At 47.3% G+C, this 26,027-nt stretch overlaps 1 protein-coding gene across 5 annotated transcripts in view; it reads right to left on the bottom strand.

Annotated features, from left to right (window-relative positions):
• The window catches only part of DNM1 (dynamin 1), a 112,191-nt gene that overhangs the window by 9,261 nt on the left and 76,903 nt on the right, over window positions 1-26,027 (bottom strand). For 3 of the 5 annotated variants that reach the window (XM_050927095.1, XM_050927098.1, XM_050927099.1), the window contains exons 16-21: window positions 10,584-10,693; window positions 9,713-9,824; window positions 6,032-6,043; window positions 2,778-2,948; window positions 2,263-2,504; window positions 1,677-1,895 (exon numbers count right to left, since the gene is read on the bottom strand). In XM_050927095.1, coding sequence (XP_050783052.1) covers window positions 1,677-1,895; window positions 2,263-2,504; window positions 2,778-2,948; window positions 6,032-6,043; window positions 9,713-9,824; window positions 10,584-10,693 — 866 coding nt within the window. Of the gene's footprint in view, window positions 1-1,676; window positions 1,896-2,262; window positions 2,505-2,777; window positions 2,949-6,031; window positions 6,044-9,667; window positions 9,825-10,583; window positions 10,694-26,027 lie in introns of those variants that run through there. The other 2 variants (XM_050927097.1, XM_050927094.1) reach the window with 2 other exon arrangements.

The raw sequence follows: 26,027 nt of genomic DNA, 5'->3' as shown, positions 1-26,027 counted from the left end.
AGGGGCAAAGAATTTCCCTAGAGGCAGGAGCTCAGCTCATTTCAGGCTGTTTGGGGGATCCTACCAGGATGGCCAGGGTATATAGAATATTTTTCATGAGTGAGGAAATGAAGCACAAGGTGTGAAAGGGAGATGGAGAAAGAGAGAGAAATGTGGGAAATATATAAAAAATGACCAGAAAAGGAATGTCATGTGGGGAGGCAGCAACACAAGAAGCAAGAGCCAAAACTACACAACTGAAGCATGCAGATATCCACAGGCACTACCAATGGTACTGCAAACCCCTGGAAGGGGACAGCAAGGCACACGTGGCCGGGTCCCTGTGGGAGCAGCATTAAGGGGCAGAGGAAGGGCCAGGGCAGAGACATTGAGAAGGTAACATCATTTTCACACCAAAGTATCAATAAAAACCGAGCTGTATCCTCTTCGGACTCATCCATTCCTGTTCCTGTCCTGGGCTGGATACAGAACCTGTCAAATAACTGCTTCTGTCTCTCTCTCTGAACAAGCCGCCCCCAGAGAGTCAAGGCATTATAACAGGAGAAGGACCAGGCAGCCTCTAACATATGCCATCACCACCCATCAGAGACATGATGTTATCACAGGATAGGGGGCTGGGAAGTTTTGACATACACCATGAACACCCATCAGAAACAAGGTGTTGCAACAGAAGAGGGCCAGGTAGCCTCTGACATGCACAATCAGCACCCATTGGAAACAGGACATCATCATAGGAGAGGGACTTCCTTACACCCACAGATGGGAAGTTTCTGGTTATCATTTATTTTACCATTCCATTTCTTTCCATTCCTCTGAGATCAAGGATCCAACAGTGAAATAACCTTGGTTCCAGCCCAGCTTCTTCCTAAAAAGTTTCCTTACCAATGCACTCGTGGCTCATTCCAGATGTCAGAAGTATGCACAGGGTGACTATACCTGGGGGAGGACCCAGTCCTACAGAGCTTCCTTTTGGGAATGTGAAGTTGTAACGTGGGCTCTATAGCTTGGAAAGTGCCCTGGGCACTTGAAGTTAATTGTGGGGTGATAAGCGTGCTCATAAGCAAAACCCACCTCCCAAACACTTGTTCTCATACTACTACACAGCTGGCCACTGGTACCGGAAGCAGTAGCCAAGCTGGGTAGGAAAAGCATCCACATATCTTGGTTTAAGTCCCCCTCTTCCTCTCCTTGAAACCTCCTGTATCAGGAGAGGAGAAAGAGCTCACACACTCGGGTTCCCCTAACATGGTTCTCATTGCCATGAAACGCATTCCCACGCCCACCCCCTATACCATCTCACTCCCAGCACTTTCGTTTCCCACTTGTGAGTACAGGTACCAGCACTGCTGCTTTGACTGGGATTATCATGTACAATGCTCTGTGATCCAAGGTCCCTCCCAAGGGCTAAATGCACTTTTTTGTGGGGAAGAGTATGTCCCTCTGTTTCAGACATCTGCCTCCTCACTGTCTCCCCGATAAAATTAAATGTCAACACTAGTACGAGAAACAAGGGAGCAAATGTTTCCAATTGCAGAATTGATTCAAACACACAGAGAAAGGCTTCACCCATCCCAAATGGTCCATCACCGCTCTGTAAGCTGAGACGAAGGAGGCATTACCAAAGCTGCCACCTTAAACCCAGATCTCTCCCTCTGCATGAGTGTCTCAGGACTTACCTGGGGACACCAGGAGGAGCACGGTTTGGCCGAGATGGAACTTGAGGTGGGGGCCCAAAAGGATCAGGGGAGGCACCTGGCCTGGAGGGCACAGGGGGAGCACCACCCAGGGTGGGTCCACCAGCAGGAGGAGGTCCAGGAGCTGGACCTCGAGATACAGGCCTGGCTGGTGGAACAGCGGGAGCTCTCCTTTGTGGTGTAGGGCTGGACGTGGGAGACCTACCAAACAACCAAAGAGAAGTTCAACTGCAGCAACAGGCATGTGCAGTAGCCCTCCAAACCCCGCAATGCCTTCAGCACCCTTCTAGCCCCCAAGTCACCTTCCATATCCCTTCAATCCTTCCGTTTGCCTTCAAGACTCCTCCAACCTCCATATAACCTTCAAGGGTTTGGCAGCCTAATTCACCTACACAAAGCCCTAGAAGCTGCTATTTTATTTTCAAGGCCTCAGCAACCCTCGTGTTAACTTCCAATACCCCAGAATCTTCAGCACCCATGAGGCTTCATATTCTAGCAGGAGGCCCCATCTAGCCCCTAAAGAGGCATCAGGCAGGTCCATGGGGCACTACCCTTGAGCCTCTGGTACCTGCGTCCAGATGGTATGCTCTGCACCTGCAGCCAGGAGTCGTCCACCGGTGGGGGTGTAGGGGTGCTGATGGTGCTGGTGTTAATATCCCCGATGATGCTGAGTGCCTCTTTCAGGGCATGGTACATGCGCAGCATCTCATCACGTCGCTGGGCCTGCTCCACTGACTCTTCCATGAGGCTGTTTTGGTCTCCACAGGAGTAGAGGTTTGCCAGCAACTCTGAGTGGATAAAATCCTTCGTCTGTAACCAGAGCAGAAGAAACAGAAAATCACAGCCATCAAAGCCTCCATCTGAATCATCTTTCCTGCGAAGGCCCCCTCTCTTTCCCCATCTCAATCATTCTCTGTCTCATATTCTCTCCTCCCCTTCTCTCTCTTCCACCTCTATCCTGTTAGTCCACCCATATTTCTCATCTTTCCTCTTTTTTCCTCCTCTCCATGTCTTTCTCTCTTTCTTCTCTTATCTTTCCAGTTCTCCCACAGTTCCCAATGGGCTTAGCAGGGCGATATGTACATTGTTTATCATGAGATGCATGATGGTCTTAGGCATGAGGTCTCGGATGGTTTTGTTGACAATTCCCATGTAGGAGTCCACCAGGTTCCTGATTGTTTCCACTTGTCTCTCCAGTTGGGGATCCATGGAGTGCATGAAACTGTCAGATCCATTTTCCTCTGTCTCATTTGCCTACAGAGGGAGGGCAAAAGAGAGAAGCAGCAGTTGGAAAGAGACAGATCAATTCTTAATATACCATAGGGGCCAAAAAGCAAATGTGAGACGACAAGGGAGACATGGGGGAACTTCATGCAGCAACATGGGATACAACTTGACTTTTCTTCTGAGCTGTAATTCCCAATACAGTACTCAGCTTGTATAGCCAGGTAACCCTTTCCCAGCTCAATTTAGAGGAAGGGCCATGAATCTGAGTTCCATGTTTGTATCATTTTGTCCTATTTCAATGCACTACAGTTGGTTATTGGAGTAATGCAGAGCCAGTTTACTCACAAGTTGATCTTTAGCAGCATGCTGCCCTCCTTAAATTGTTGTCACCAGCTACCATGCATGTGAACAAAACTGTACCCAGTCTGTGTGCACAAAGTGATCTCCAATGCACTAATGTGTGTGGAGGGGAATAAACACCAACATACCAGTGTTTGTGCCGGTGAGTGAACATAAATGCACCAGTGTGTATATAAGAGTAGGTGAATATAAAATGCACTGCAAACACAATATAATTGCATGTGTGTGTCTATGTGTGTGTGTGTGCAGGCACATGCAGATCTGTATGTATTCATGCTTACATGTTATGACTCAGAATGCCTAAGTGGACTGATTCACAATGACAAGGATGGTAACCTTTGAGAGAAGCGTTAGATTCTAGTTCTATCAGCCAGCTCAGGCTGACTCTCAAATTGCCCTCATATGCAGGACTAGGGTGTGAGGATGCAATTTATATAGCTCTTTAGCACCACTTAGTGTCTATCTATCCATATAGGTACCTAATGTGCTCACCACTGGAGTTTCTGGGTGCTAACGGTGGTTATAGGAACAGTGATAGTTTCAAGAAAAGTGTACTCAGTCTTGCAGTTGCTGTGTGAGGGCACCATTTGCAGCTGATACAAAGGAGGAGAAAAGGAAGAGGGTAGCTGGCTTGTGGGCAGGAAGAAATTACCCCTAATGAAAATGTGAGTGAACACCCTGCTCAGATTGGCTACTATGCCAAGTCTCTGCCTTGAGGAGTTAGACCCTATTGGCCCAGTCCCTGAGTTACAATAGGTGGAATACTCAAACGTGGCAGCACAAGAAACAGTCAGGCCTCCCTTGACTGGGACAGGATCTCCAGGGTAGGAAACATTTTAAAAATTTACATATTTGGAATGGGATTTATTAATGCAAATTCTGCTTGCCAAGTCATTTCCCTCAGGATTCCATACAGTGAATCGTCCAAGTATTATGAAGATTGGTATTAATATTTTTAACATTAATACCTTACACATTTATAGCAGCTTTAATCTTAGAGGCTCCCAAAATGCTTTAGGAACTTTGAACCTGATCTTGCAACTCTTGGTCACATCAGCAGTCCCTTACCACATAAGTAGTTCCATTGACTTCAGTGAGGATACTCACATGTGAAAAAGAGGGTTCAATTTTTGTTGCTCTGCACCTAGTGTAGATATTGTGAATGTCCTGTGAGACCACTCAGATTTGGTAGCATTTTACACCCACTTCACATTCACTTTGCAATCATGTAAATGACTACAAAATGTGCAGGGCAATGGAGAATCAAGACCTGGGTCCACAGGATTGAACCCTATATTATTCAATAGTTAAAGTTCTGTTGGGATTATTCACTATAAGAGGGATTGGCAACCTTTGTTACATGGCCTGATAGGGAAATCCGCTGGCAGACCAGGACTGTTTGTTTACCTGCAGTGTCCACAGGTTCGGCTGATTGCAGCTCCCACTGGCCACAGTTCGCCGTTCCAGGCCAATGGGGGCTGCGGGAAGCAGTGGCCAGCACATCCCTCAGCCCGCATCGCTTCCCGCAGCCCCCATTGGCCTGAAACAGCGTACCACGGCCAGTGGCAGCTGCAATCAGCCAAACTGCAGACACTGCAGGTAAACAAACCATCCCAGCCCACCAGCGGATTTCCCTGACAGGCCGCGAGCCAAAGGTTGCTGATCCCTGCACTATAACCTCCTGTTTTCACATTTATAAATTTCTGAAAAATTCTCCATTTGGGCTAAAATGTTCCATGCCTGAGCTCAATTCAGCTCTAAGGATCAACAAACATTAATTAATCCTCACAATCTCTCTGTGAAGTAAGAGACCCTCACTCCCATTATACAGGTGCGGAAACTGAGGCCCATAGAAATGAAGTTCTTTGCTCAAGGTCATATAATGCGTCAGTGGAACAGCTCAGACAAAAAGAACCATGTCTTCTAACTCCAAGTCCTGTGCATTAAACACAGGAACCTCTTTCCAAATTAAACCACTTTGGAAAGAAAGAAAGAAAGAAAAAGAAAGAAAGAAAGAAAGAAATCCTTGCACCCATAACAGAAATACAGCATACAGCTATCTCTAGAATTAAATTTGTTAACCAATAGGGCACAGCAACACAATAGCACACCTGCCAAGACTCATCCATTCAGAATTAATTCCAAAACATGAAAGATTTTGCTGTGTGTGTTTCAATGTGCTATTTAAAATGTTACTCATCTTATTTTTAAGTTTCCCTCACTCACACTGTCCCATTTTGATAGACTTGCCGCAGTTTAGGACATGAAGTGAAGCACAATATTGTCTCCAATTTGAGTGAAAACAATTAATCAAGAAAAGGGAAATTTTCTTTTGTTTCCCCCAGGGCTTTTTTGTTTGAGCTTCAGCTGGAAGGACTGTATGTATCCCCAAAGGGATGGAAGGATTCACGGTCTGAGAAACATGGGGTTAGGGTGCTGGAAATCAAACATGATGACTCTGAAAAAGAGGATAAAATGCCAAAAATAAAGCTCTGATGAGACTCAGAAATCAAATACCAAAGAGGGGGAATAAAAAGAGAAAAAGGAAAACCCAAGCCAAGAACGGAAACAAACAGCAGATGATCTGACAGGAGGTGCAAAGACAGAGGGAGAACAAGTGATTGCCTCCCAGGAGATTATGACAAAGGGGAAAAAAAAGAAGAAAGAAATTGAAAAAGAAAATCGAGTAAATCAGAACTAGTTGATAAGAGCCCCTGAGGGGCAGTACAGGCAGAAGGGGTGTCACTTACTTTGTCCTTTTCCTGGCAGGTCAGTTTGAGCACACACAAAAACAAAAGTGACAAAAATAAAAAACAGATTTTAGTTGGTCTCAGAGGCAGGAGAAGCATCTACTATAGCATTAAATGGAAATAAGACCAAACCCAATCCAAAACACAGGTCAAAGGGACTAAGTCATCCTGGGCCACAGAGGCTGAGCGGGTCATTAACTAAATTGAAATGATCAAAATGGAACCTCTGCAAAGGAAAATGACTCATTAAAGATGGATGTCATGGGAAAGTTACTTATCTGCAATAGCTGCTCCTGTTACTGTCTCCTCACATGGGGTTTTGTGCCTGGGGGTACGTCTACACTACGGGATTATTCCGATTTTACATAAACCAGTTTTGTAAAACAGATTGTATAAAGTCGAGTGCATGCGGCCACACTAAGCACATTAATTCGGTGGTGTGCGTCCATGGTCCGAGGCTAGCATCGATTTCTGGAGCGTTGCATTGTGGGTAGCTATTCTGTAGCTATCCCATAGTTCCCACAGTCTCTTCCACCTCTTGGAATTCTGGGTTGAGATCTCAGTGCCTGATGGGGCAAAAATCATTGTCGTGGGTGGTTCTGGGTAAATGTTGTCAGTCATTCCTTCCTCCGGAAAGCAACAGCAGACAATCATTTCGCACCCTTTTTCCCTGGATTGCCCTGGCAGACACCATAGCACGGCAACCATGGAGCCCGTTCAGATTTTTTTTACTGTCACCGTATGTGCACTGGATGCCGCTGCCAGAGGCAATACTGCAGCGCTACACAGCAGCATTCATTTGCCTTTGCATGACAGCAGAGACGGTTATCAGTTGTTCTGTACCGTCTGCTGCGCCATTGTAAATTGGCAATGAGATGATGGTTATCTGTCGTTCTGTACCGTCTGCTGCTGTCATGGGTGCCCCTGGCTGAGATTGGCCAGGGGTGCAAAGACAAAAATGGGAATGACTTCCTGACTCAATCCCTCCTTTATAGTATCTAAAAATAGAGTCAGTCCTGCCTAGAATATGGGGCAAGTGTACTAGAGAACCAGAGAGCACAGCCGCTCCGTGTCAGATGCCGCCGAAATGATGAGCTGGATGCCATTCTAGGGGGTGCCCCTGCAACAACCCCACCCGTTGCTTCCCTCCTCCACAAACCCTCCTGGGCTACCGTGGCAGTGTCCCCCTCATTTGTGTGATGAAGTAATAAAGAATGCAGGAATAAGAAACACTGACTTGTTACTGAGATAAAATGAGGGGGAGGCAGCCTCCAGCTGCTATGATAGTCCAGGCAGGACATTAAGTGGTGTGAGGGAGAGGAGCCCAGCATCCCGCTGCTATGATAGTCCAGGCAGTACAGAATGTTTTCTTTACACATGAAAGGGAGGGGGCTGATGGAGCTCAGCCCCCAGTTGCTGTGATGAGGACGGTTACTAGCCGTTCTGTACCATCTACTGGGAATGATCGGGAATCATTCCTATTTTTACCCAGGCGCCCTCGGGCGGCCTCACCTGAGGCCAGCCAGGAGCACTCATGAGCTCATGATGAGGACGGCTATCAGTCCTTCTGCACTGTACCGTCTGCCACTGGGGAGGGGTGGAGAGAGGATGCTACTGTTTACTGCGGCAGCACCGTGTCTACCAGCAGCATGCAGTATACATAGGGTGACATATAAAAAAGTCAAGAAACGATTTTTTCCCCTTTTCTATCACGGAGGGGGAGGGGGGGTAAACTGATGAGACAGACCCTGAACCACCCCGGACAATGTGTTTGACCCTACAGGCATTGGGAGCTCAGCCAAGAATGCAAATGATTTTCGGAGACTGCAGGTACTGTGGGATAGCTGGAGTCCTCGGTACCCCCTCTCTCCCTCCATGAGCGTCCATTTGATTCTTTGGCTTTCTGTTACGCATGTCACGCAGCACTGTGCTGTGGACTCTGTATCATACCCTGGAGATTTTTTTCAAATGCTTTGGCATTTCGTCTTCTGTAACAGAGCTCTGATAGAACAGATTTGTCTCCCCATACAGCGATCAGATCCAGTATCTCCCGTACGGTCCATGCTGGAGCTCTTTTTGGATTTGGGACTGCATCGCCACCCGTGCTGATCAGAGCTCCATGCTGGGCAAACAGGAAATGAAATTCAAAAGTTCGCGGGGCATTTCCTGTCTACCTGGCCACTGCATCTGAGTTCAGATTGCTGTCCAAAGCGGTCACAGTGGAGCACTGTGGGATACCGCCCGGAGGCCAATACCGTCAATTTGCAGCCACACTAACCCTAATCCGATATGGTAATACCGATTTTAGTGCTACTCCTCTCATTGGGGAGGAGTACAGAAACTGATTTAAAGAGCCCTTTATATCGATATAAAGGGCCTCGTTGTGTGGACAGGTACAGCGTTAAATCGGTTTAATGCTGCTAAAATCGGTTTAAACGCATAGTGTAGACCAGGCCTAAGTGTTGGACAGGGATCACAACAGCCCCATAGCAGCACAAAATATTCCAAATCTTCCCATTGCCTCAACAATAGGTGAAGTCATTGGAAGTTCTTCCATTAACTTCAGTGGCATTGGATATGGCCCAATGGGACCTTAGCCCTCAGTTCCTTTCCCACCAAATGGTTATAGGATAAAAAGTAATCAAGAAAAACAATCATCTTCAAGTCTAGCAGAGAAGGTGGACGAACCTCTACCAGAAACACAACTGTCTGAAAAAAATGACAGGTGAGTAATTTTCATGGCTCAAATAGGTAAGTATATATAATGACTTTTCCCACTGTCAGAGACGGAAAAGTTTCAGGGATGTCTCTTTAACTCTACAGGAGTGTACAGTACGGTATGTAATAATACTGCTGCTTTAAAGGTAATTTTTTGAGAGAACACAACACCGGCCATTAAAGGGTTGCAGGAAAATGTCAAGGAAACACAGTAGGTCATATCCTACACATTTAAGAAAAGGGACCTTTCTACTGTAGGGGAATAAGATATCAAACAAGCAAAATATAAGAAAACCCCTTCCTGATAGGAAAACACAGCTCTGGCAAGGAGATGGAGCTCCAAATTTGGCCATAGAGTAAAGGTACTGATGAGTAATTACACTGGCCACCATTATGCCTCTGTTTGGGAGTCTCTTGCCATCTAGGAGTGAAGTCGTTAAACAGTTTCAAATGATTGTGTTATTGGCCATTCCCTTCTTCCTTGTGCTGAAGCACAAGTCCTAAGGCTATGGAAATGCCTTCAGCAAGGTGTTATTGTTACATTCACCTTGCTCCTCCTATCTCCTCATCTCTCCTGAGCAGAGTTTATCACTGGAGACCTGAGCTACTTCCCCAGTCTGTCTGAGAAATCTCATGTATCTAGATTTACAGCCCATAGGGAGGATAGAAGCCAGAAGGGATTATCTTTGAGGTCCACCCCTTATCCCCCATTTGAAAGTTGCTAATGGTTATACCCTGTGCATCGCCATCAAGGGAAGAAGTATCACGTACCGGAGGAGGCTCAGGGCAAGAAGTTCAGCCTGCCTTCCAACTCTACCCTGCAGCAGGAGGTGATGGAGATAAGGTCCCCCACAATAGCGTCCAGTTTAACTCAAGGGGTTGTAGTTCAGTGGTTGCTCCTAAGACACTTGTATGCCACCCTTTCTCATCCCATTATTGCTGAAAACCAAGCCCCCAACCTACCCCAACACGCTCTGGGTACACTCCTGCACGCAGGAAGGAAGCCTTCCAGCTGTCCACCTCCTCCTGGGTCTCACACGCCAACTCCAGCTGCCGATAGTCTTTGTAAACGTTCCTAAAAAGTGAGACATAAGACATGTTACTTCAACCTTCCCCAGATGCCAAAGCAACCACTTCTCCATCTCTACCAGTGTTCTAAAATCCTTAGTGTGTCTGCACATCAGTAACAAAGTAGACTATCCTCTCACCGTCTGGTAATATCCTCATGCCTCCCCTGCACCCTATGAAAAGGTGAAGGGGGGGGGGAACTAACTCTCCATTATTAACCCTAGCTCTCCTCACTGTAATCCCCCAGCAGACCCCAACCCTGTCCTGAAGAGACCACTCTTGGGAGGTGTGAGACAAGACTGTCTTTCCAAACACATTCAATCATGTATTTCTTCACTTGATACTCTGGGCTCATGAATTCTTGGGACTAACTTTATTATCCAACTGAAAGAAACAAGAGGGGTTCAAATAGTTGCTGTCTGGCCCTGGCAGAGATCCCTGGGGATAGGCAGCCTGGCTAGTTGAAAGCTGGGATCACAATGCACTGCAGCAAAGAAAGTAAGTGGCATGATTATAAGAGCTTAGGGAAGGATCCCAGAGTGTTTCCTTTTAAAAGGAGTTTCTTCCTAATGACTGTCCTCTAAGGAGATGTCCATCCTATCAGGACAACATTCCTGAGAGGCCCTCATCTCTCTACTCCCTCTCCTCTGTAACTCGCTATCCCATTCCAGGATATCCCCAAAATACTGTACAAGGCTGAAGTCAGAGATGTGATTTAGGTCACTTCTAGGAAAGAGCTCAGCATGCTCTGGGAAAAAGACAGTACCTCTGTTCAGTGTTGAAGAGAGCAAAGATGTGCTTGCTGGACATGAAGCCCTTCTCAACATCCCGCAGCTTCAGGTTATCCACTGGCAGCATGTACTTCTTCTCCTTCTCCTGAAAGAAGAAGATCAGCAACTGGTCACTCACTGCCACTGACCAAATCCTCATCTGGTGAAGGAGTCAGTCAGCTGTGGGATCCTCAGAGCCTCACTCCCCTATTCCCTCAAAAAGTCAATCAGCAATGGGGCCCTTACTGCTCAATTCCCCTAACCCTTCCAGGAGTCTGCCAGTAAGAGGGCCCTCACAATCCAGTCCTCACAACTTGACTGCCCTATCCCTTCTAGCAGTTATTCAGCAATGGGGCCCCCATCCTTTTCAGAAGTCAGTCAGCAAGGAGCCCCTAAGGCGTCCAGATCTATCATCATCTCAAGGAGTCAGTTATCAACAGGGTACTCAAGCCCAATTCCCACAACCCCTCAAAGTGTCAGTCAGTAAGTGGGCACTCACAGCACAATTTTTCCATGCTCCCAAAAAATCAGTCAGCAAGGGACCCCTCAAACGTGATTCCTCTATCCCATAAACCAGTCAGTCAGCAACTGAGTTCTCACAGACAAAATCTCCCACACCCGCAAGGAGCCAGTCAGTAATGGGGCCCTCATAGCTCAATTCCCCCATCCTCTCAAGAAGCCAGTCAGCAGTGGGACTCTCACATCCCACTTCCTCCATTTCTTGAACAAGTCAGTCTGCAGTGAGGCTATCATAACCTTAGTCCCAGATTTGGACCTTAGCGTCCAAAATATGGGGGTTAGCATGAAAACCTCCAAGCTTAGCTACCAGCTTGGACCTGGTACTTGCTGCCACCACTCAAAAAATTAGAGTGTTTTGGGGCACTCTGGTCCTCCTGAAAAGCCTTCCCTGGGGACCCCAAGACCCAAATCCCTTGAGTCTCACAACAAAGGGAAATAATCCTTTTTCCCTTCCCCCCTCCAGGTGCTCCTGGAGAGATACACAGACACAAGCTCTGTGAATCCAAACAGAGTGACTCCCCCTCTCCGTTCCCAGTCCTGGAAACAAAAAGCACTTTCCTCTTCACCCAGAGGAAATGCAAAATCAGGCTAGCAAATTCAACACACACACAGATCTCCCCCTGATTTCTTCCTCCCACCAATTCCCTGGTGAGTACAGACTCAATTTCCCTGAAGTAAAGAAAAACTCCAACAGGTCTTAAAAGAAAGCTTTATATAAAAAGAAAGAAAAATACATACAAATGGTCTCTCTGTATTAAGGTGACGAAATACAGGGTCAATTGCTTAAAAGAATATTGAATAAACAGCCTTATTCAAAAAGAATACAAATCAAAGCACTCCAGCACTTATATTCATGCAAATACCAAAGAAAAGAAACCATATAACTTACTATCTGATCTCTTTGTCCTTACACTTAGAAACAGAAGATTAGAAAGTAAAACTACTTCTCCAAAGCTCAGAGAAAGCAGGCAGACAGACAACAAAGACCTCAGACACAAAATTCCCTCCACCCAAAGTTGAAAAAATCCAGTTTCCTGATTGGTCCTCTGGTAAGGTGCTTCAGGTGAAAGAGACATTAACCCTTAGCTATCTGTTTATGACACGCCCCCCAAATTGCAGACAGTGGGGAAGCTCACTGGCGGCGATTTCCTTCTAGAACTTTAAAATAAACAGATTACTACAACACATGCACCTTTACATATACTACTAAGTATATAACTAACGGACTTTTACATTTTAAGAACACTTTTTAACTACTGGATTCTGGGAAACTCTCACGGGAGAGTGCATCAGCAACTTTGTTAGAAGCTCCTGTGATGTGTTGAATTTCAAAATCAAAATCTTGGAGAGCTAAACTCCAACGAAGAAGTTTCTTGTTGTTCCCCTTGGCAGTATGAAGCCACTTTAGTGCAGCATGGTCAGTTTGTAGTTGGAACCGCCGTCCCCAAACATATGGGCGTAGCTTTTCCAGGGCGTACACAATGGCATAGCATTCCTTTTCACTGACTGACCAGTGACTTTCCCTCTCAGACAGTTTCTTGCTGAGAAACACGACAGGATGGAAGTTGTGATCTGTTGCTTCCTGCATGAGCACTGCTCCTATACCACGCTCAGATGCATCCGTGGTTACTAGGAATGGTTTGTCAAAATCCGGGGCCCTGAGTACAGGGTCAGACATGAGCGTTGCCTTAAGTTGGGTAAAGGCCTTTTGACACTCATCAGTCCACTTAACGGCATTTGGCTGGGTCTTTTTGGTCAGGTCTGTCAATGGGGCAGCGATTTGGCTGTAGTGTGGTACAAATCGCCTGTAGTATCCGGCCAAGCCTAAGAAGGATTGGACCTGTTTCTTTGACCTTGGGACAGGCCACTTTTGGATAGCATCCACCTTGGCCTGTAGGGGGTTTATGGTTCCTCGACCCACCTGGTGCCCCAGGTAAGTCACTCTGTTTTGGCCTATTTGACACTTTTTGGCCTTAACAGTTAGTCCGGCCTGCCTGATGCGCTCAAAGACCTTTTCCAGGTGTAGTAGGTGTTCGGGCCAGGAGTCTGAAAAAATGGCCACATCATCGAGGTAGGCAACTGCAAATTCTCCCAGTCCTGCTAGTAGACCATCTACCAGCCTCTGGAAGGTGGCGGGTGCATTTCGAAGGCCGAAAGGAAGGACATTGAATTCATACACCCCCGCATGGGTGACGAATGCTGACGTCTCCTTGGCAGGTTCATCCAGCGGTACTTGCCAGTACCCCTTGGTTAAGTCTATTGTAGAGATGAACTGGGCACGTCCCAACTTCTCCAATAGCTCATCGGTGCGTGGCATTGGATAGTTGTCCGGACGAGTTACCGCATTTAGCTTACGGTAGTCCACGCAAAAGCGTATTTCCCCATCTGGTTTGGGTACCAGAACCACTGGAGATGCCCATGCACTGGTAGATGAGCGGATTATACCCATCTGTAGCATGTTCTGGATCTCCCGTTCTATAGCAGCTTGGGCATGAGGAGACACCCGGTAGGGTGGGGTTCTGATTGGGTGAGCATTACCTGTATCAATGGAGTGGTATGCCCGTTCAGTCCGTCCTGGGGTGGCTGAGAACAATGGGGCGAAGCTAGTGCACAGCTCCTTGATTTGTCGCCACTGCAGACGTTCCAGGGTGGTTGAGAGGTTCACCTCTTCCACGCCACCGTCTTTTTTCCCGTCGTAGTAGACACCGTCAGGCCACTCAGCATCATCTCCCTGGACTGTAAACTGACAAACCTGTAAATCTTTGGAATAGAAAGGCTTGAGAGAATTAACATGGTACACTTTAGGCTTTAGTGAGGAATTGGGAAATGCTATGAGGTGGTTTACAGTTCCCAGGCGCTCTTGGACCGTGAATGGCCCTTCCCATGATGCTTCCATCTTATGGGCCTGTTGCGCCTTCAAGACCATAACCTGGTCTCCTACCTTGAAGGAACGTTCTCTGGCATGTCTGTCATACCAGGCCTTTTGCTCTTCTTGAGCATCCTTTAGGTTCTCTCTAGCAAGGGCTAAAGAGTGTCGGAGGGTGCTTTGTAGGTTGCTTACAAAGTCCAGAATGTTAGTTCCTGGAGAAGGCGTAAACCCCTCCCATTGCTGCTTCACCAACTGTAATGGCCCCTTAACCTCGTGACCATACACAAGTTCAAACGGTGAAAACCCTAAACTGGGATGTGGTACAGCCCTGTAGGCAAACAGCAACTGCTGCAACACTAGGTCCCAATTATTGGAGAATTCGTTGATGAATTTTCGTATCATGGCCCCCAAAGTTCCATTGAACCTTTCCACCAGGCCATTGGTTTGATGGTGGTACGGGGTGGCAACCAAGTGATTCACCCCATGAGTTTCCCACAGTTTTTCCATTGTCCCTGCCAGGAAATTAGACCCTGAATCTGTAAGGATGTCGGAGGGCCAACCTACCCTGGCAAAGATGTCTGTTAAGGCCAGGCACACAGTGTTAGCCCTGGTGTTGCCTAGAGCTACTGCTTCTGGCCATCGGGTAGCAAAGTCCACTAAAGTCAGTACGTACTGCTTTCCTCTGGGCGTCTTTTTTGGGAAAGGGCCCAGAATATCCACAGCTACTCGCTGAAATGGGACCTCAATTATGGGGAGTGGCTGGAGAGGGGTCTTGACCTGGTCTTGAGGCTTTCCCACTCTTTGGCATACCTCACAAGACCGGACATACTTGGCAACGTCCTTGCCCATCCCCTCCCAGTGGAAGGACTTCCCCAACCGGTCTTTGGTTCTGTTCACCCCAGCATGGCCACTGGGATGATCATGGGCTAAGCTTAAGAGCTTCCCCCGGTACTTAGTTGGAATCACCAACTGTTTTTGCGGCTGCCATTCTTCCCGGTGTCCACCAGAAAGAATTTCCTTGTATAAAAGTCCTTGGTCTATAACAAACCGGGATCGATTAGAAGAGCTGAGAGGCAGTGGGGTGCTCCGTGCCACCGCCTACGCTTTCTGAAGGCTGTCATCTGCTTCCTGCTCAGTCTGGAACTGTTCCCTTGAGGCTGGGGTCACCAGTTCTTCCTCAGACTGTGGACTTGGGCTTGGTCCTTCTGGAAGCGATGTAGGTGATGGGGTTGTTTCCGTTGCTGGTGAACCGCTCTCCGCTGGTGCACCTGAGGGTATTTCAGGCTCTGGCTGAGCCTTTTGGGTATGGCTGTCTGTTGCTTCTGCCAGTTGTGGCTCGCTGGCGCCCACTGGTGTTGAGTTTGAAGATGGGGTTGCAATCGCTGGTGCTGGTTGCTGTTCCAGTTCCGGGCCTGGGACTGGAGGTGCTGTGGCTGTTTCAGTGGTTGGCATGGAATCTGGATCCACTACCTCTGTCTGGGTCTCTGGTAACACAGACGGGGCCTCTGTGGACGGCTCAGGAACATGAATAGGTCTGGAAGCTTGCCTGGTTTGGCTACGTGTAACCATTCCCACTCTCTTGGCCCGCTTCACCTGGTTGGCCAAGTCTTCCCCCAGTAGCATGGGGATAGGATAATTGTCATAGACTGCAAAAGTCCACATTCCTGACCAGCCTTTGTACTGGACAGGCAGTTGAGCTGTAGGCAAGTCTACAGCTTGTGACATGAAGGGGTAAATTGTAACTTTGGCCTTTGGGTTGATGAATTTGGGGTCAACAAAGGATTGGTGGATAGCTGACACTTGTGCCCCCGTGTCTCTCCACGCAGTAACCTTCTTTCCGCCCACTCTCAAATTTTCCCTTCGCTCCAAGGGTATTTGAGAGGCATCTGGGCCTGGGGATCTTTGGTGTGATGGTGGTGTAATGAATTGCACTCGCATGGTGTTCTTTGGACAGTTGGCCTTGATATGTCCCAGTTCATTACACTTAAAGCATCTTCCATCTGATGGGTCACTGGGCCGAGGTGAGTTACTGGAGACTGGTGAGGTGGAAGGGTAGGGTGTCTGTGGCTTTACTTGGGTGGTATGTGGGGTCTTTGGCTGTCCTCGGTTGTAGGGTTTATGGTCTGTGTGCCCCCTGGGGTAATCGTTCCCCTTGACAGTAGCTTTCTTGCTTTCTGCCAGTTCCATCCATTTGGCTCCAATCTCCCCCGCCTCAGCGAGATCTTTGGGTTTTCCATCTTGTATGTACCGTGTGATGTCTTCAGGAACACCATCCAAGAACTGCTCCATTTGTATGAGGAGGTGCAGTTCTTCCAAGGTTTGAACGTTGTTTCCTGTTATCCAGGCCTCATAGTTTTTTGCAATGTAGTAGGCGTGTTTGGGAAATGACACCTCTGGTTTCCACTTTTGGGTTCTGAAGCGCCGACGCGCATGATCTGGGGTTATCCCCATTCTGTATCTGGCCTTGGTTTGAAAAAGTTTATAGTCATGCATTTGCTGCTTAGGCATTTCAGCTGCCACCTCTGCTAAAGGTCCACTGAGCTGTGACCTTAATTCTACCATGTACTGGTCTTCGGGGATGCTGTACCCAAGACAGGCTCTTTCAAAATTTTCCAAGAAGGCCTCGGTGTCATCACCTGCCTTGTAGGTGGGAAATTTCCTGTGCTGTGGAGCAATAATTGGCGCCGGGTTGTTAGGGTTGGCTGGCACATGCAGCCCAGCTTTTGCCAACTCCAGTTCATGTTTTCTCTGTTTTTCCTTCTTTTCATTCTTTTTGTTGTTTTTCCATTTCTTTTTGGTGTTTCTCCATGTCTCGGCGGTGGGCCGCCTCTTCTTCTTCTTGCTTCCTTCTGTGGGCCAACTCTTCTTCTGCTTGTTTCTTTCGGTAGGCCACCTCTTCTTCTTCTAGTTTTCTTTTGTGTGCTGCCTGTTTGATTTGTTCTTCTCTTTCTTTCATCTCCATTTGTCGCCTGTGTTCAGCTTCTTTGAATTGCTCTTCGGCCTCAATTTTTGCCTTAGAAGTCATGATTCCTGTTTTCTTGTGTTGGGGTGCCCTCCGGTGTTTATCTTCTGAACTGCAGGTTCTCTGTTGCCTCCTGAAGTCTGCCTAGCAACAATGCTTTTTTCCCTTTCTCTCTCTAGCTAATGTTCAATGAAAGGAAACCAGAAAAACCACTTTATTTCCATGCATATAGTGCTGGTACTTGCCTCCTAATGGGAGGGCTATTGTGTGACAAAAGACTCTTAATAGCACCTTAATGGTTTCTTGCTTATCATGCAAGCCACAAACTGCCAGAGAAAGCAGAAAAAAAAATTCTCTCTGGTTCCCTTTTAAAACCAACTGTTTCTCTCTGCTAAAAAGCCCTTAGCAGAGAAAAGAAAAATATAATATTCCTACTGGCTTCTGGATTCTGTCTATCATCCCAACCGCTGCTACTCATATCATAACCTTAGTCCCAGATTTGGACCTTAGCATCCAAAATATGGGGGTTAGCATGAAAACCTCCAAGCTTAGCTACCAGCTTGGACCTGGTACTTGCTGCCACCACCCAAAAAATTAGAGTGTTTTGGGGCACTCTGGTCCCCCTGAAAAGCCTTCCCTGGGGACCCCAAGACCCAAATCCCTTGAGTCTCACAACAAAGGGAAATAATCCTTTTTCCCTTCCCCCCTCCAGGTGCTCCTGGAGAGATACACAGACACAAGCTCTGTGAATCCAAACAGAGTGACTCCCCCTCTCCGTTCCCAGTCCTGGAAACAAAAAGCACTTTCCTCTTCACCCAGAGGAAATGCAAAATCAGGCTAGCAAATTCAACACACACACAGATCTCCCCCTGATTTCTTCCTCCCACCAATTCCCTGGTGAGTACAGACTCAATTTCCCTGAAGTAAAGAAAAACTCCAACAGGTCTTAAAAGAAAGCTTTATATAAAAAGAAAGAAAAATACATACAAATGGTCTCTCTGTATTAAGGTGACGAAATACAGGGTCAATTGCTTAAAAGAATATTGAATAAACAGCCTTATTCAAAAAGAATACAAATCAAAGCACTCCAGCACTTATATTCATGCAAATACCAAAGAAAAGAAACCATATAACTTACTATCTGATCTCTTTGTCCTTACACTTAGAAACAGAAGATTAGAAAGTAAAACTACTTCTCCAAAGCTCAGAGAAAGCAGGCAGACAGACAACAAAGACCTCAGACACAAAATTCCCTCCACCCAAAGTTGAAAAAATCCAGTTTCCTGATTGGTCCTCTGGTCAGGTGCTTCAGGTGAAAGAGACATTAACCCTTAGCTATCTGTTTATGACAGAGGCCCCCACTCCCTGATTCCCCTATTTCCCTAAGATGTCAGTAGGTAACAGGACCCTCACAGCCTGATTTCCCCATCCTATAAAACAGTCACCCAGTAAATGGGCCCTCACTCACAGCCCAGTTCCCCATCCCCTCAAGAAGTCGGTCAGCAAGGGATTCCTCACAGTCTAGCCCCCAAAACTCGACTCCTGCATCTCAGAAAGCAATCAGTCAGCAAGAGGATCTTCACAGCCTGACTCCCTCATTCCCTCAAGGAGTCAGTCAGCAACAGCACCACCATAGCCTAGCTACCACAACACCTCAATAAGTCAGACAGCAACTGGGAATTCATATCCCAATTCCCTATTTCCCTTAATGAATCAGCCAGCACAGCTGTCACAGCCCAGCTCCCCGCAAGGACTCTCAGTTGAATTCTTCATCCATTCAAGAAGTCAGTCAGCAAGGGCTCTCTTACACTCTAGCCCCACAACTTGATTCTCTCATCCCATAAAACAGTCATCAAAAGGAAAGGCCTTCACAGCCTGACTCCCCATCCCCTCAAGGATCCAGTCAGCAAGAAGGCCCTCCCAGTCCAGATTCACCATTGCCTCAAGGAGTCAGTCAGCAACAGCAACACCATAGCCTACCTACCACTTCACCTCATTAAGTCAGACAACAACTGGGCACTCTCAGCCCAATTTCCTTGTTTCCTTAAGGAGTCAGTCAGTAACAGGGCCTTCACAATCCAGCTCCCCCATCAACTCAAGGAGTCAGTCAGTAAGGGGCCTCCACAGCCCAATTCCTCCATCAACTCAAGAAGTTACTCAGCAGCAGAGCCTTCACAGCCCAGCTCTACCATCACCTCAAGGACTCAGTCAGCAACAGCACCCACATCACTTCAGGGACTCAGTCAGCAGTGGGGCATTCACAAGCCAATTCCCCATCCTCTCAAGGAGTCAGTCAGCAACTGAGGAATCACAGCCCAATTCTCCCATGCCCTCAAGGACTTGGTCAGCAATGGTGCCCTTATAGACTAACTCCCTGATCTCCTTAAGGAGTCGGCCAGCTAAAGGGGCCTAACAGTTTATTCAGCTATCACATTACGAGTCAGACAGCAATCGAGCCTTCACATCCCAGTTCCCCCATCCCCTCAAGGGAGTCAGTCAGCAACAGGGCTAGAGTGACTATTCATCCTTTATTTTAAGGGACCCTCTCTTATTTCCTTGAATTGCCCCTTAGGGTGACCACCCATCTCTTATTTTAAGACGTATTGAAATGTATTAAAACTGATAATAATGCGATGTGTCATTCCATATTCTTTATGAAAATATTCTTATGATATGAATATGACATAACTGAGATGTACTTTATGCAAGATGGCTCATGTGAGATATGGTTGGAAAGGTTATGATGTACTGAATGCGATTATCCAATGTGTATGCCTGTGTCATTTCTGTTTCTGAAGTTAGGAATATTGATTATGTATCTGTATTTCAGCTATGCTACTTTGGATGACGCCCACTGATAACACTTCAGGTACAACAATGGAAAAGCCAGACAGGGCAGAAAGGCCAATAAGCAAGGACAATGGACTGTGAAAAGCTTGGCCTTCCTGTGGACGCTCCATATTGCCACTGACTCATGGACACTGTGATACCACAGCGTCAGATGGTCTTGTCACCTGATACTAAAACATTACCCAGGACTTCTTGTAACTTTCCACTGTAAGGGAAGGGGGGGGTCAAGTTTGGGGAACAAAGGATTCCCACCTTATGTAAATCCTATTTAAGGGTAGGGAGGAAGGCAAATAGGACTCCTCCTCTCAATGGCCTGTCGACCCAAGAAGAAAGACTGCAAAAGGGAAGGTAAGCGGGGAGTCCAGACTGAGACGGGTCCAGTCTGAAAAGGAATATAACTGGAACTCTGAGACACAGAAACTTTGCAAACTGCCTGCAACAATATCTAGGGTGAGAAATACTACTGGTAACCAATTTCTTTAGTGAAACCAGCTTAATTTGCATGTTTTATTTCATTTGCTTAGTAATCTGCTTTGTTCTGTTTGTTACCCCTTTTACCACTTAAAATCTGCCTTTTATAGTTAATAAAATTAATTTTGTTTATTATTAAACCCAGTTTCAGTAATTTCTACCTGGGGGACTAAGTAGTATGCACATCTCTCTCCACATTGAGGGAGGTGGCGAATTTCATAATATATCTTTGGGCAAGGGAAGTGGACATCTGAGTGCTGCAGCAAGTCCCCTAAGCTGAGTCTTCCCAGAGCTGATCTGCAGCTGGGTGTGGCCCTGCCTGCATTTGTGCTAGAGAAAGTTTTAAGTGCCTGGCTCAGCAAGACAGGTTAAAAGGGGCCCATGCTGGCAGAACAGGTAGACTCAGTGGTATCTCAGTGCATCAGGTGGCTTCACAAGGGGTCCAACCCATCAAAAATAAGAACCATTTTAAACATTAAATTGATACTTATGATAATTACATTGTATACCTGAGGGCAGTAGAAATGTGCATTTGAGAAAAAAATACGATATGTGAAGGGAAATGGTGTTCCCTTACAATGTCCCTTATTTTTCATGTGGTTTTCCCTTATTTCCATCCAACAAAAGTAGTCACCCACACAGCCTGATTCCCACAGTCCCTCAAGTCAGTCAGGAACTGGGCACTAGCCACAGCCCAATTCTCCCATACCTTCAAGAATTCAGTCAACAATGGGACCCTCACAGCCCACCTCCTCTGCTCCTTCAGTCAGTCAGCAAGGAAGCCCTCACAGTCTGATTCCCCTACCCCATAAGACAATCAGTGAGCAATGGCACCCTGACAGCCTGATTCCCCTATCCCCTCCAGCAGCCAGTCAGCACCCAGGCCCTCTCAGCCTGACTCCATCATCTCTTCAAATAGTGATTGAGCAGGGTGCTCACAGCTACAAACTGTCTACCTATCTAATTTGTCTAGGCATTTATATCACACTCAGTGCTGTATCTGTTCTGTGCACCCTCCCTCAAGTTTGTGTATTAATCGCTGAGAGCATTTCCCAGTGACCAGCCACAGTAGCTCCATCCCATTCTGCTCTCTACCATTTGTGGCATGTGGCTGTTCTCACCACAGATACCTCAACTCCTGGTCTCATTATAGCATACAGCTATCTGCTTGTAAATGCCACCAGCCAACTGAGTTGGGGGTTTTATTCTTTGTTAAACCTGAGTTTAAACAAATCAAGTGAGACAAAGTGATGTGGTCATGACTGCAGGTTAAAAAGTCTTATTTTCATTATTAATCTTATTTTCAAGTTTCTGCAGAAAAGCCAATCATTTGACAGAAAAGTTGATAGTTTCTCATAAGAATTAATGGAATTTAAACCACCTTCTGTCTTAGAAGATCTGACACACCTGATCCATCCTGCTACTTCATCCTACACTATGAAGGGCTCTTGATAATTTTTAAATAATAGTAGTTACAAAAAACACAAAGTGGGGTTCTAGTGGCTCTTCTCTGGCACCAAGAGCCATTGTGGTTGGAGTGGTGTGGGATATTTGAGGGTCAGTTAAAGATCTTTTATATGGAAAATGACTAACAGAAATCATTGAAAATTCGAGCCAGTGTCCTTCTGACTACTCAAAACCCCAGGTGAAATGGGTGGCCGAACATGTGGGGAAAACCTTAAAAACTGAGGCCTAAATTTTCAAAAGTGAGGAATGATTTTGGATGCCTCAATTTTGGGATGACCAATTTGAGACCTTTCGGGGACCTGATTTTCAGAGTGGGAGGGCTAAGAGCTTTCTAATTATGCTTTAAAGTGTCTCCAATTAAGCAGCTAAAAAACAAGGTGCCCAGAATTTAGGCCCTGATTTTTTCGGATTTAAGCTTAATTTTGAAATCTGTATTCAGAGATGGATGAGGTTAGAAATCAGGGGATTTTTTGGCTTTAACCCTAAAAACTGACTCTCCTCTCTCTTACTCAGGGAAAGATATGGAGTTTTTACTGGAGTTTATCGGGATTTACATCAATGTAACTGAGAGCTGAATTTGGCCCAAGGGAGCTAGTTGGAAGCGTACGGTATTGCTATACCAAAAGTGATCAAGAGAGGGAGCCATTATACCAAACGCCTCACCTCGAAGCAGAGTGCAGATGTCTGACTACTCTAATAGAAATGTATTATGTATGTAACCGTCCCCCTTGTGTATGGGTTCTGGTGTGTACGTCATGCTTGCCTCAGCTGGAAACATGGAGAAATGTGATCCCTCACAGGGGAAAAGGAAAAAGAAAATGCAGGCAGGCTGCTAGCAGAGATCCCAAAATCTAACTGGAAAACACAAGGGCAGAGAAGCAACTGTAGATGGTGATGCTGCTGACACATTTCATAGGCAGATGGAATCAAAGCCAAAAGAAGATGATCTGACCATTATAATAGCCCTACAGGCCTTAGTCAGCTATCTCACTAAGTCCCATTAATTTCCAAGTATACTGGTATACTTCTCTACATATCTCAGATCCCCAATGAAAAGATCAAATGACATTATCTGTTACAATATAATGTAATGCTGGGAAAGATGTCCTGGAAACTGATGTTCTCCGGGATGGACAGAACAGGGACAGCTTGGGCAGCAACAGAGCTCCCATACCCTTCCCACCACTGATCCAGAGGGACCAAAGATAGAAATGGTATTCAGACCTCAATTTCCCTGTACAGCCAAGGTGCCAGTTAGTCTTAATTGAGGGGGGTGAGTATTTTTGTGACACAGATGCCTATTGATTAGGAATCTGGCTGAGACCCATAAAGTTATTTTGCATTCTGAAAATCACCTAACAGCTTCCAGATTGCAATAACTTTCAGTCACTACTGCTCCAGGTTGCAAATGAACTGGTGACTTAGAGGAGATGAACACCCATTGCTAAGCCCCCAGGCAAGCCAACCAGTCCTACTGCAATCTCTCCTACTGAAGCTCCTTATACATCACCCATATGCGATCTCTCTGCTACCCAAGAAAGTAACTTCAATGTGGATGGCAGCTAAAGGAATAAGACCTAGAAAATGCTCCTCACATCCTCGCAATGTCAGAAAAGTTTGGAGCTGGGTGCAAAAGAAGAAACATCTCATAGCAAAACAATCAAGAAATCAAGTGGTGAAAGCAACAGAATTCCCCAGGTCCTAGGACCTAGATGATCAGAGGTGAAAGTAAGCCTGTATGCCCCGGTACAGCATACTGGCAAGAGCCGGTGCGCCGTACCGGGGCAGATTGGCTTCCCCGGCAGCCATTTAAAGGGCTTGGAGCTCCCAGCAGCGGCTGGAGCCCTGGGCCCTTTAAATTGCAACTAGAGCCCTGCTGCCAGAGCCCTGGGGAAGTGGTGATGGGGCTTGGACGGCGATTTATAGGGCCCAGGGCAGCTGCGGCAGTTACCGCCCTGGGCCCTTTAAATCATCCCCTGAGCCCTGGGGTAGCGGCAGCAGGGCTCCGGCGGCTATTTAAAGGGTCTGGGGCTGCAGCAGCCGCTACCATCTCAGCCCTTAAAATAGCCACCGGAGCCCCATCGCCACCTCCCCAGGGCTCTGGCAGCACGGCTCCAGGGATGATTTAAAGGGTCCGGGGGTAGCCGCTACCACCCTGGGACCTTTAAATCATCCCCAGAGCCTGCTGGAGCCCTGGGGTAGCAGCGGCGGGGCTCCAGTGGCAATTTAAAGGGCCAGGGGCTCAGCCACCGCTACAGCCCCAGGCCCTTTAACTTGCCACCGAAGCACTGCCATCGCTATCCCTGGGCTCTGGCAGCAGGGCTCCGGGGACGATTTAAAGGGCCCGGGGTGGTAGCAGCAGCCAGAGCCTGAGCCTTTTAAATCACCACCCAAGCCCCCGGCTGCCACTGCTACCCCAGGGCTCCAGCAGCGCGGCTCAGGTGGCGATTTAAAGGGCTCAGAGCTCCCACTGCCACTACCCTCTGGGGCCCTTTAAATCACCACCCGAACCCGGTGCTGGAGCCATGGGGTAGCAGTGGCAGGGCTCTGGCAGTGATTTAAAGGGCTCGGGGCTGGGGCTCCACCACCGGGGCTCCTGGCTGCTGCTACTGCAGCGGAGTCCAGGGCCATTTAAAGCTCTGCGAGAGGCTGGGGCCCCCTCTGATGGTGATTTAAAGTGCCTGGGGCTCTGCTGTGGTAGCAGCAGCTGGAGCCCCAGGCCCTTTAAATCACCCCCGGGGCTCCCAGACGCCTCTGCAGCTGGTAGCTCCAGGGGTGATTTAAAGGGCCTCTGCAGCTGGCAGCTCTGGGGGTGATTTAAAGGGCTCGGGGCTCCCAGTTGCTGCTACCACAGTCCCAGCCCCGAACCCTTTAAATCCTGATTTAAAACACCTGGGGATTTAAAGGCCTCGTCTCTTCTGGTAGAGGCCCCGCCTCTTCCAGTTGAGGCCCCGCCCCTTCCTAAGGACTCTGGAGTACTGGTAAGTCCTTTAAGTTACTTTCACCCCTGTAGGTGATGGTGTATGTGTGTCTTCACCCTGTACCCATTTTGTTTCCATCAAGGCCTTAGAGTTATTCACCTTCATCTTATAGGAATTGCTTCTGTAATGCTTCTAGCCTCTTCATGCTGTCACTTCCCACACCATTGCACTAGTGCCAGGATTTGCACTCAACAGTTTGATCTCCGTTACACCAAGGTAAATCTAGAGTGTATTCAGTGGTGTTAGGACCAAAACCTGGACCCACTACAGCTAACGGGAATTTGTCATTGACATTAATGTGATCAGGATTTAGCACTTTTTCCAGATTTACACCAGTGAAACTGAGGTCAGATTTTGGACCCTTGACTCTAATGTGCACTGGGAGCCATACACACATGTAAGGATTTATACTCCTAGTCTCTAAGTGCAGAAGGAGCCAATACATTAGCACCAGGCTTCACTCTCTTAAACTCGGAAGACAGTGAATTCCATCATACAGAACGCTAGCGCCAGGTTCCCAGGTTCTGGGGGCACTGCATCTGTGCCCTGGAGCAATATTCAGACTAATATCCTCAAAGGGCAATTAGACCCATATTGCTGCTCACTAGTGTATGATTTTTCAGCTTTGGGGGTAACAAGAGCCATACAAGAGCTAAAGCACTGGTGCCAGGAGGTAAATCCCCTGGCTCTTGATTGCAGCATGATGCGCATGCGCACACACACACACACACACACTCAGCCAGTGCTGCTCTGACCCGCCATCTCACCACACCTACACCCTATTCTCTCAAAAGTCCTAGCTCCACTCTTTCCATCTTCTCGGTTTTCACCCCCGCCTGTTTTATATCAATTCTCTGACTTCATTTCCTGATTGTAGAGACAGGAAACAGTGTAACAAGCTGCCGAGTGCTGAGCCTTTTAAAGCTTTGGCTGAGCCCTCTGCCCATATGTTAGCAATCAGGGAGTGTGTGGTGGTTGAGACATCCCAAGACCAATGCAGCCAAAAGGGTGGAGGAGGGAGGGGCTCTCCCTCCAGCCTGACAGACGCAGGCAAAAATCAGAGAGGGAGGACTAGGTGCCAGTACACCCTCGGATGGGGAAGGTGGCTTTGTTGAGCATGGTTCAAAGATCTTGGCTTGATCCCAAAAGTCCTGTGTTACTCATTAAATATCTCATTTTGGTGGCAAAGCAGATAGAGGATCTTAGCAGAGGAGAGGCTGCCCTCTCAGCAGCAGAATATCTATCCCAGGAAACATATGCATAGCCAAGGAATTACTCTGGAGCAGGCAAGGGGGAGGAGGTAACATTGTGGGCTGCAGGA

The sequence above is a fragment of the Gopherus flavomarginatus genome, chromosome 17 (genome assembly GCF_025201925.1).
Source record: "Gopherus flavomarginatus isolate rGopFla2 chromosome 17, rGopFla2.mat.asm, whole genome shotgun sequence".
Taxonomy (NCBI): domain Eukaryota; kingdom Metazoa; phylum Chordata; order Testudines; family Testudinidae; genus Gopherus; species Gopherus flavomarginatus.
The sequence above is the reverse complement of the archived record's forward strand: the minus strand, read 5'-3'. Positions and strand labels throughout refer to the sequence as shown.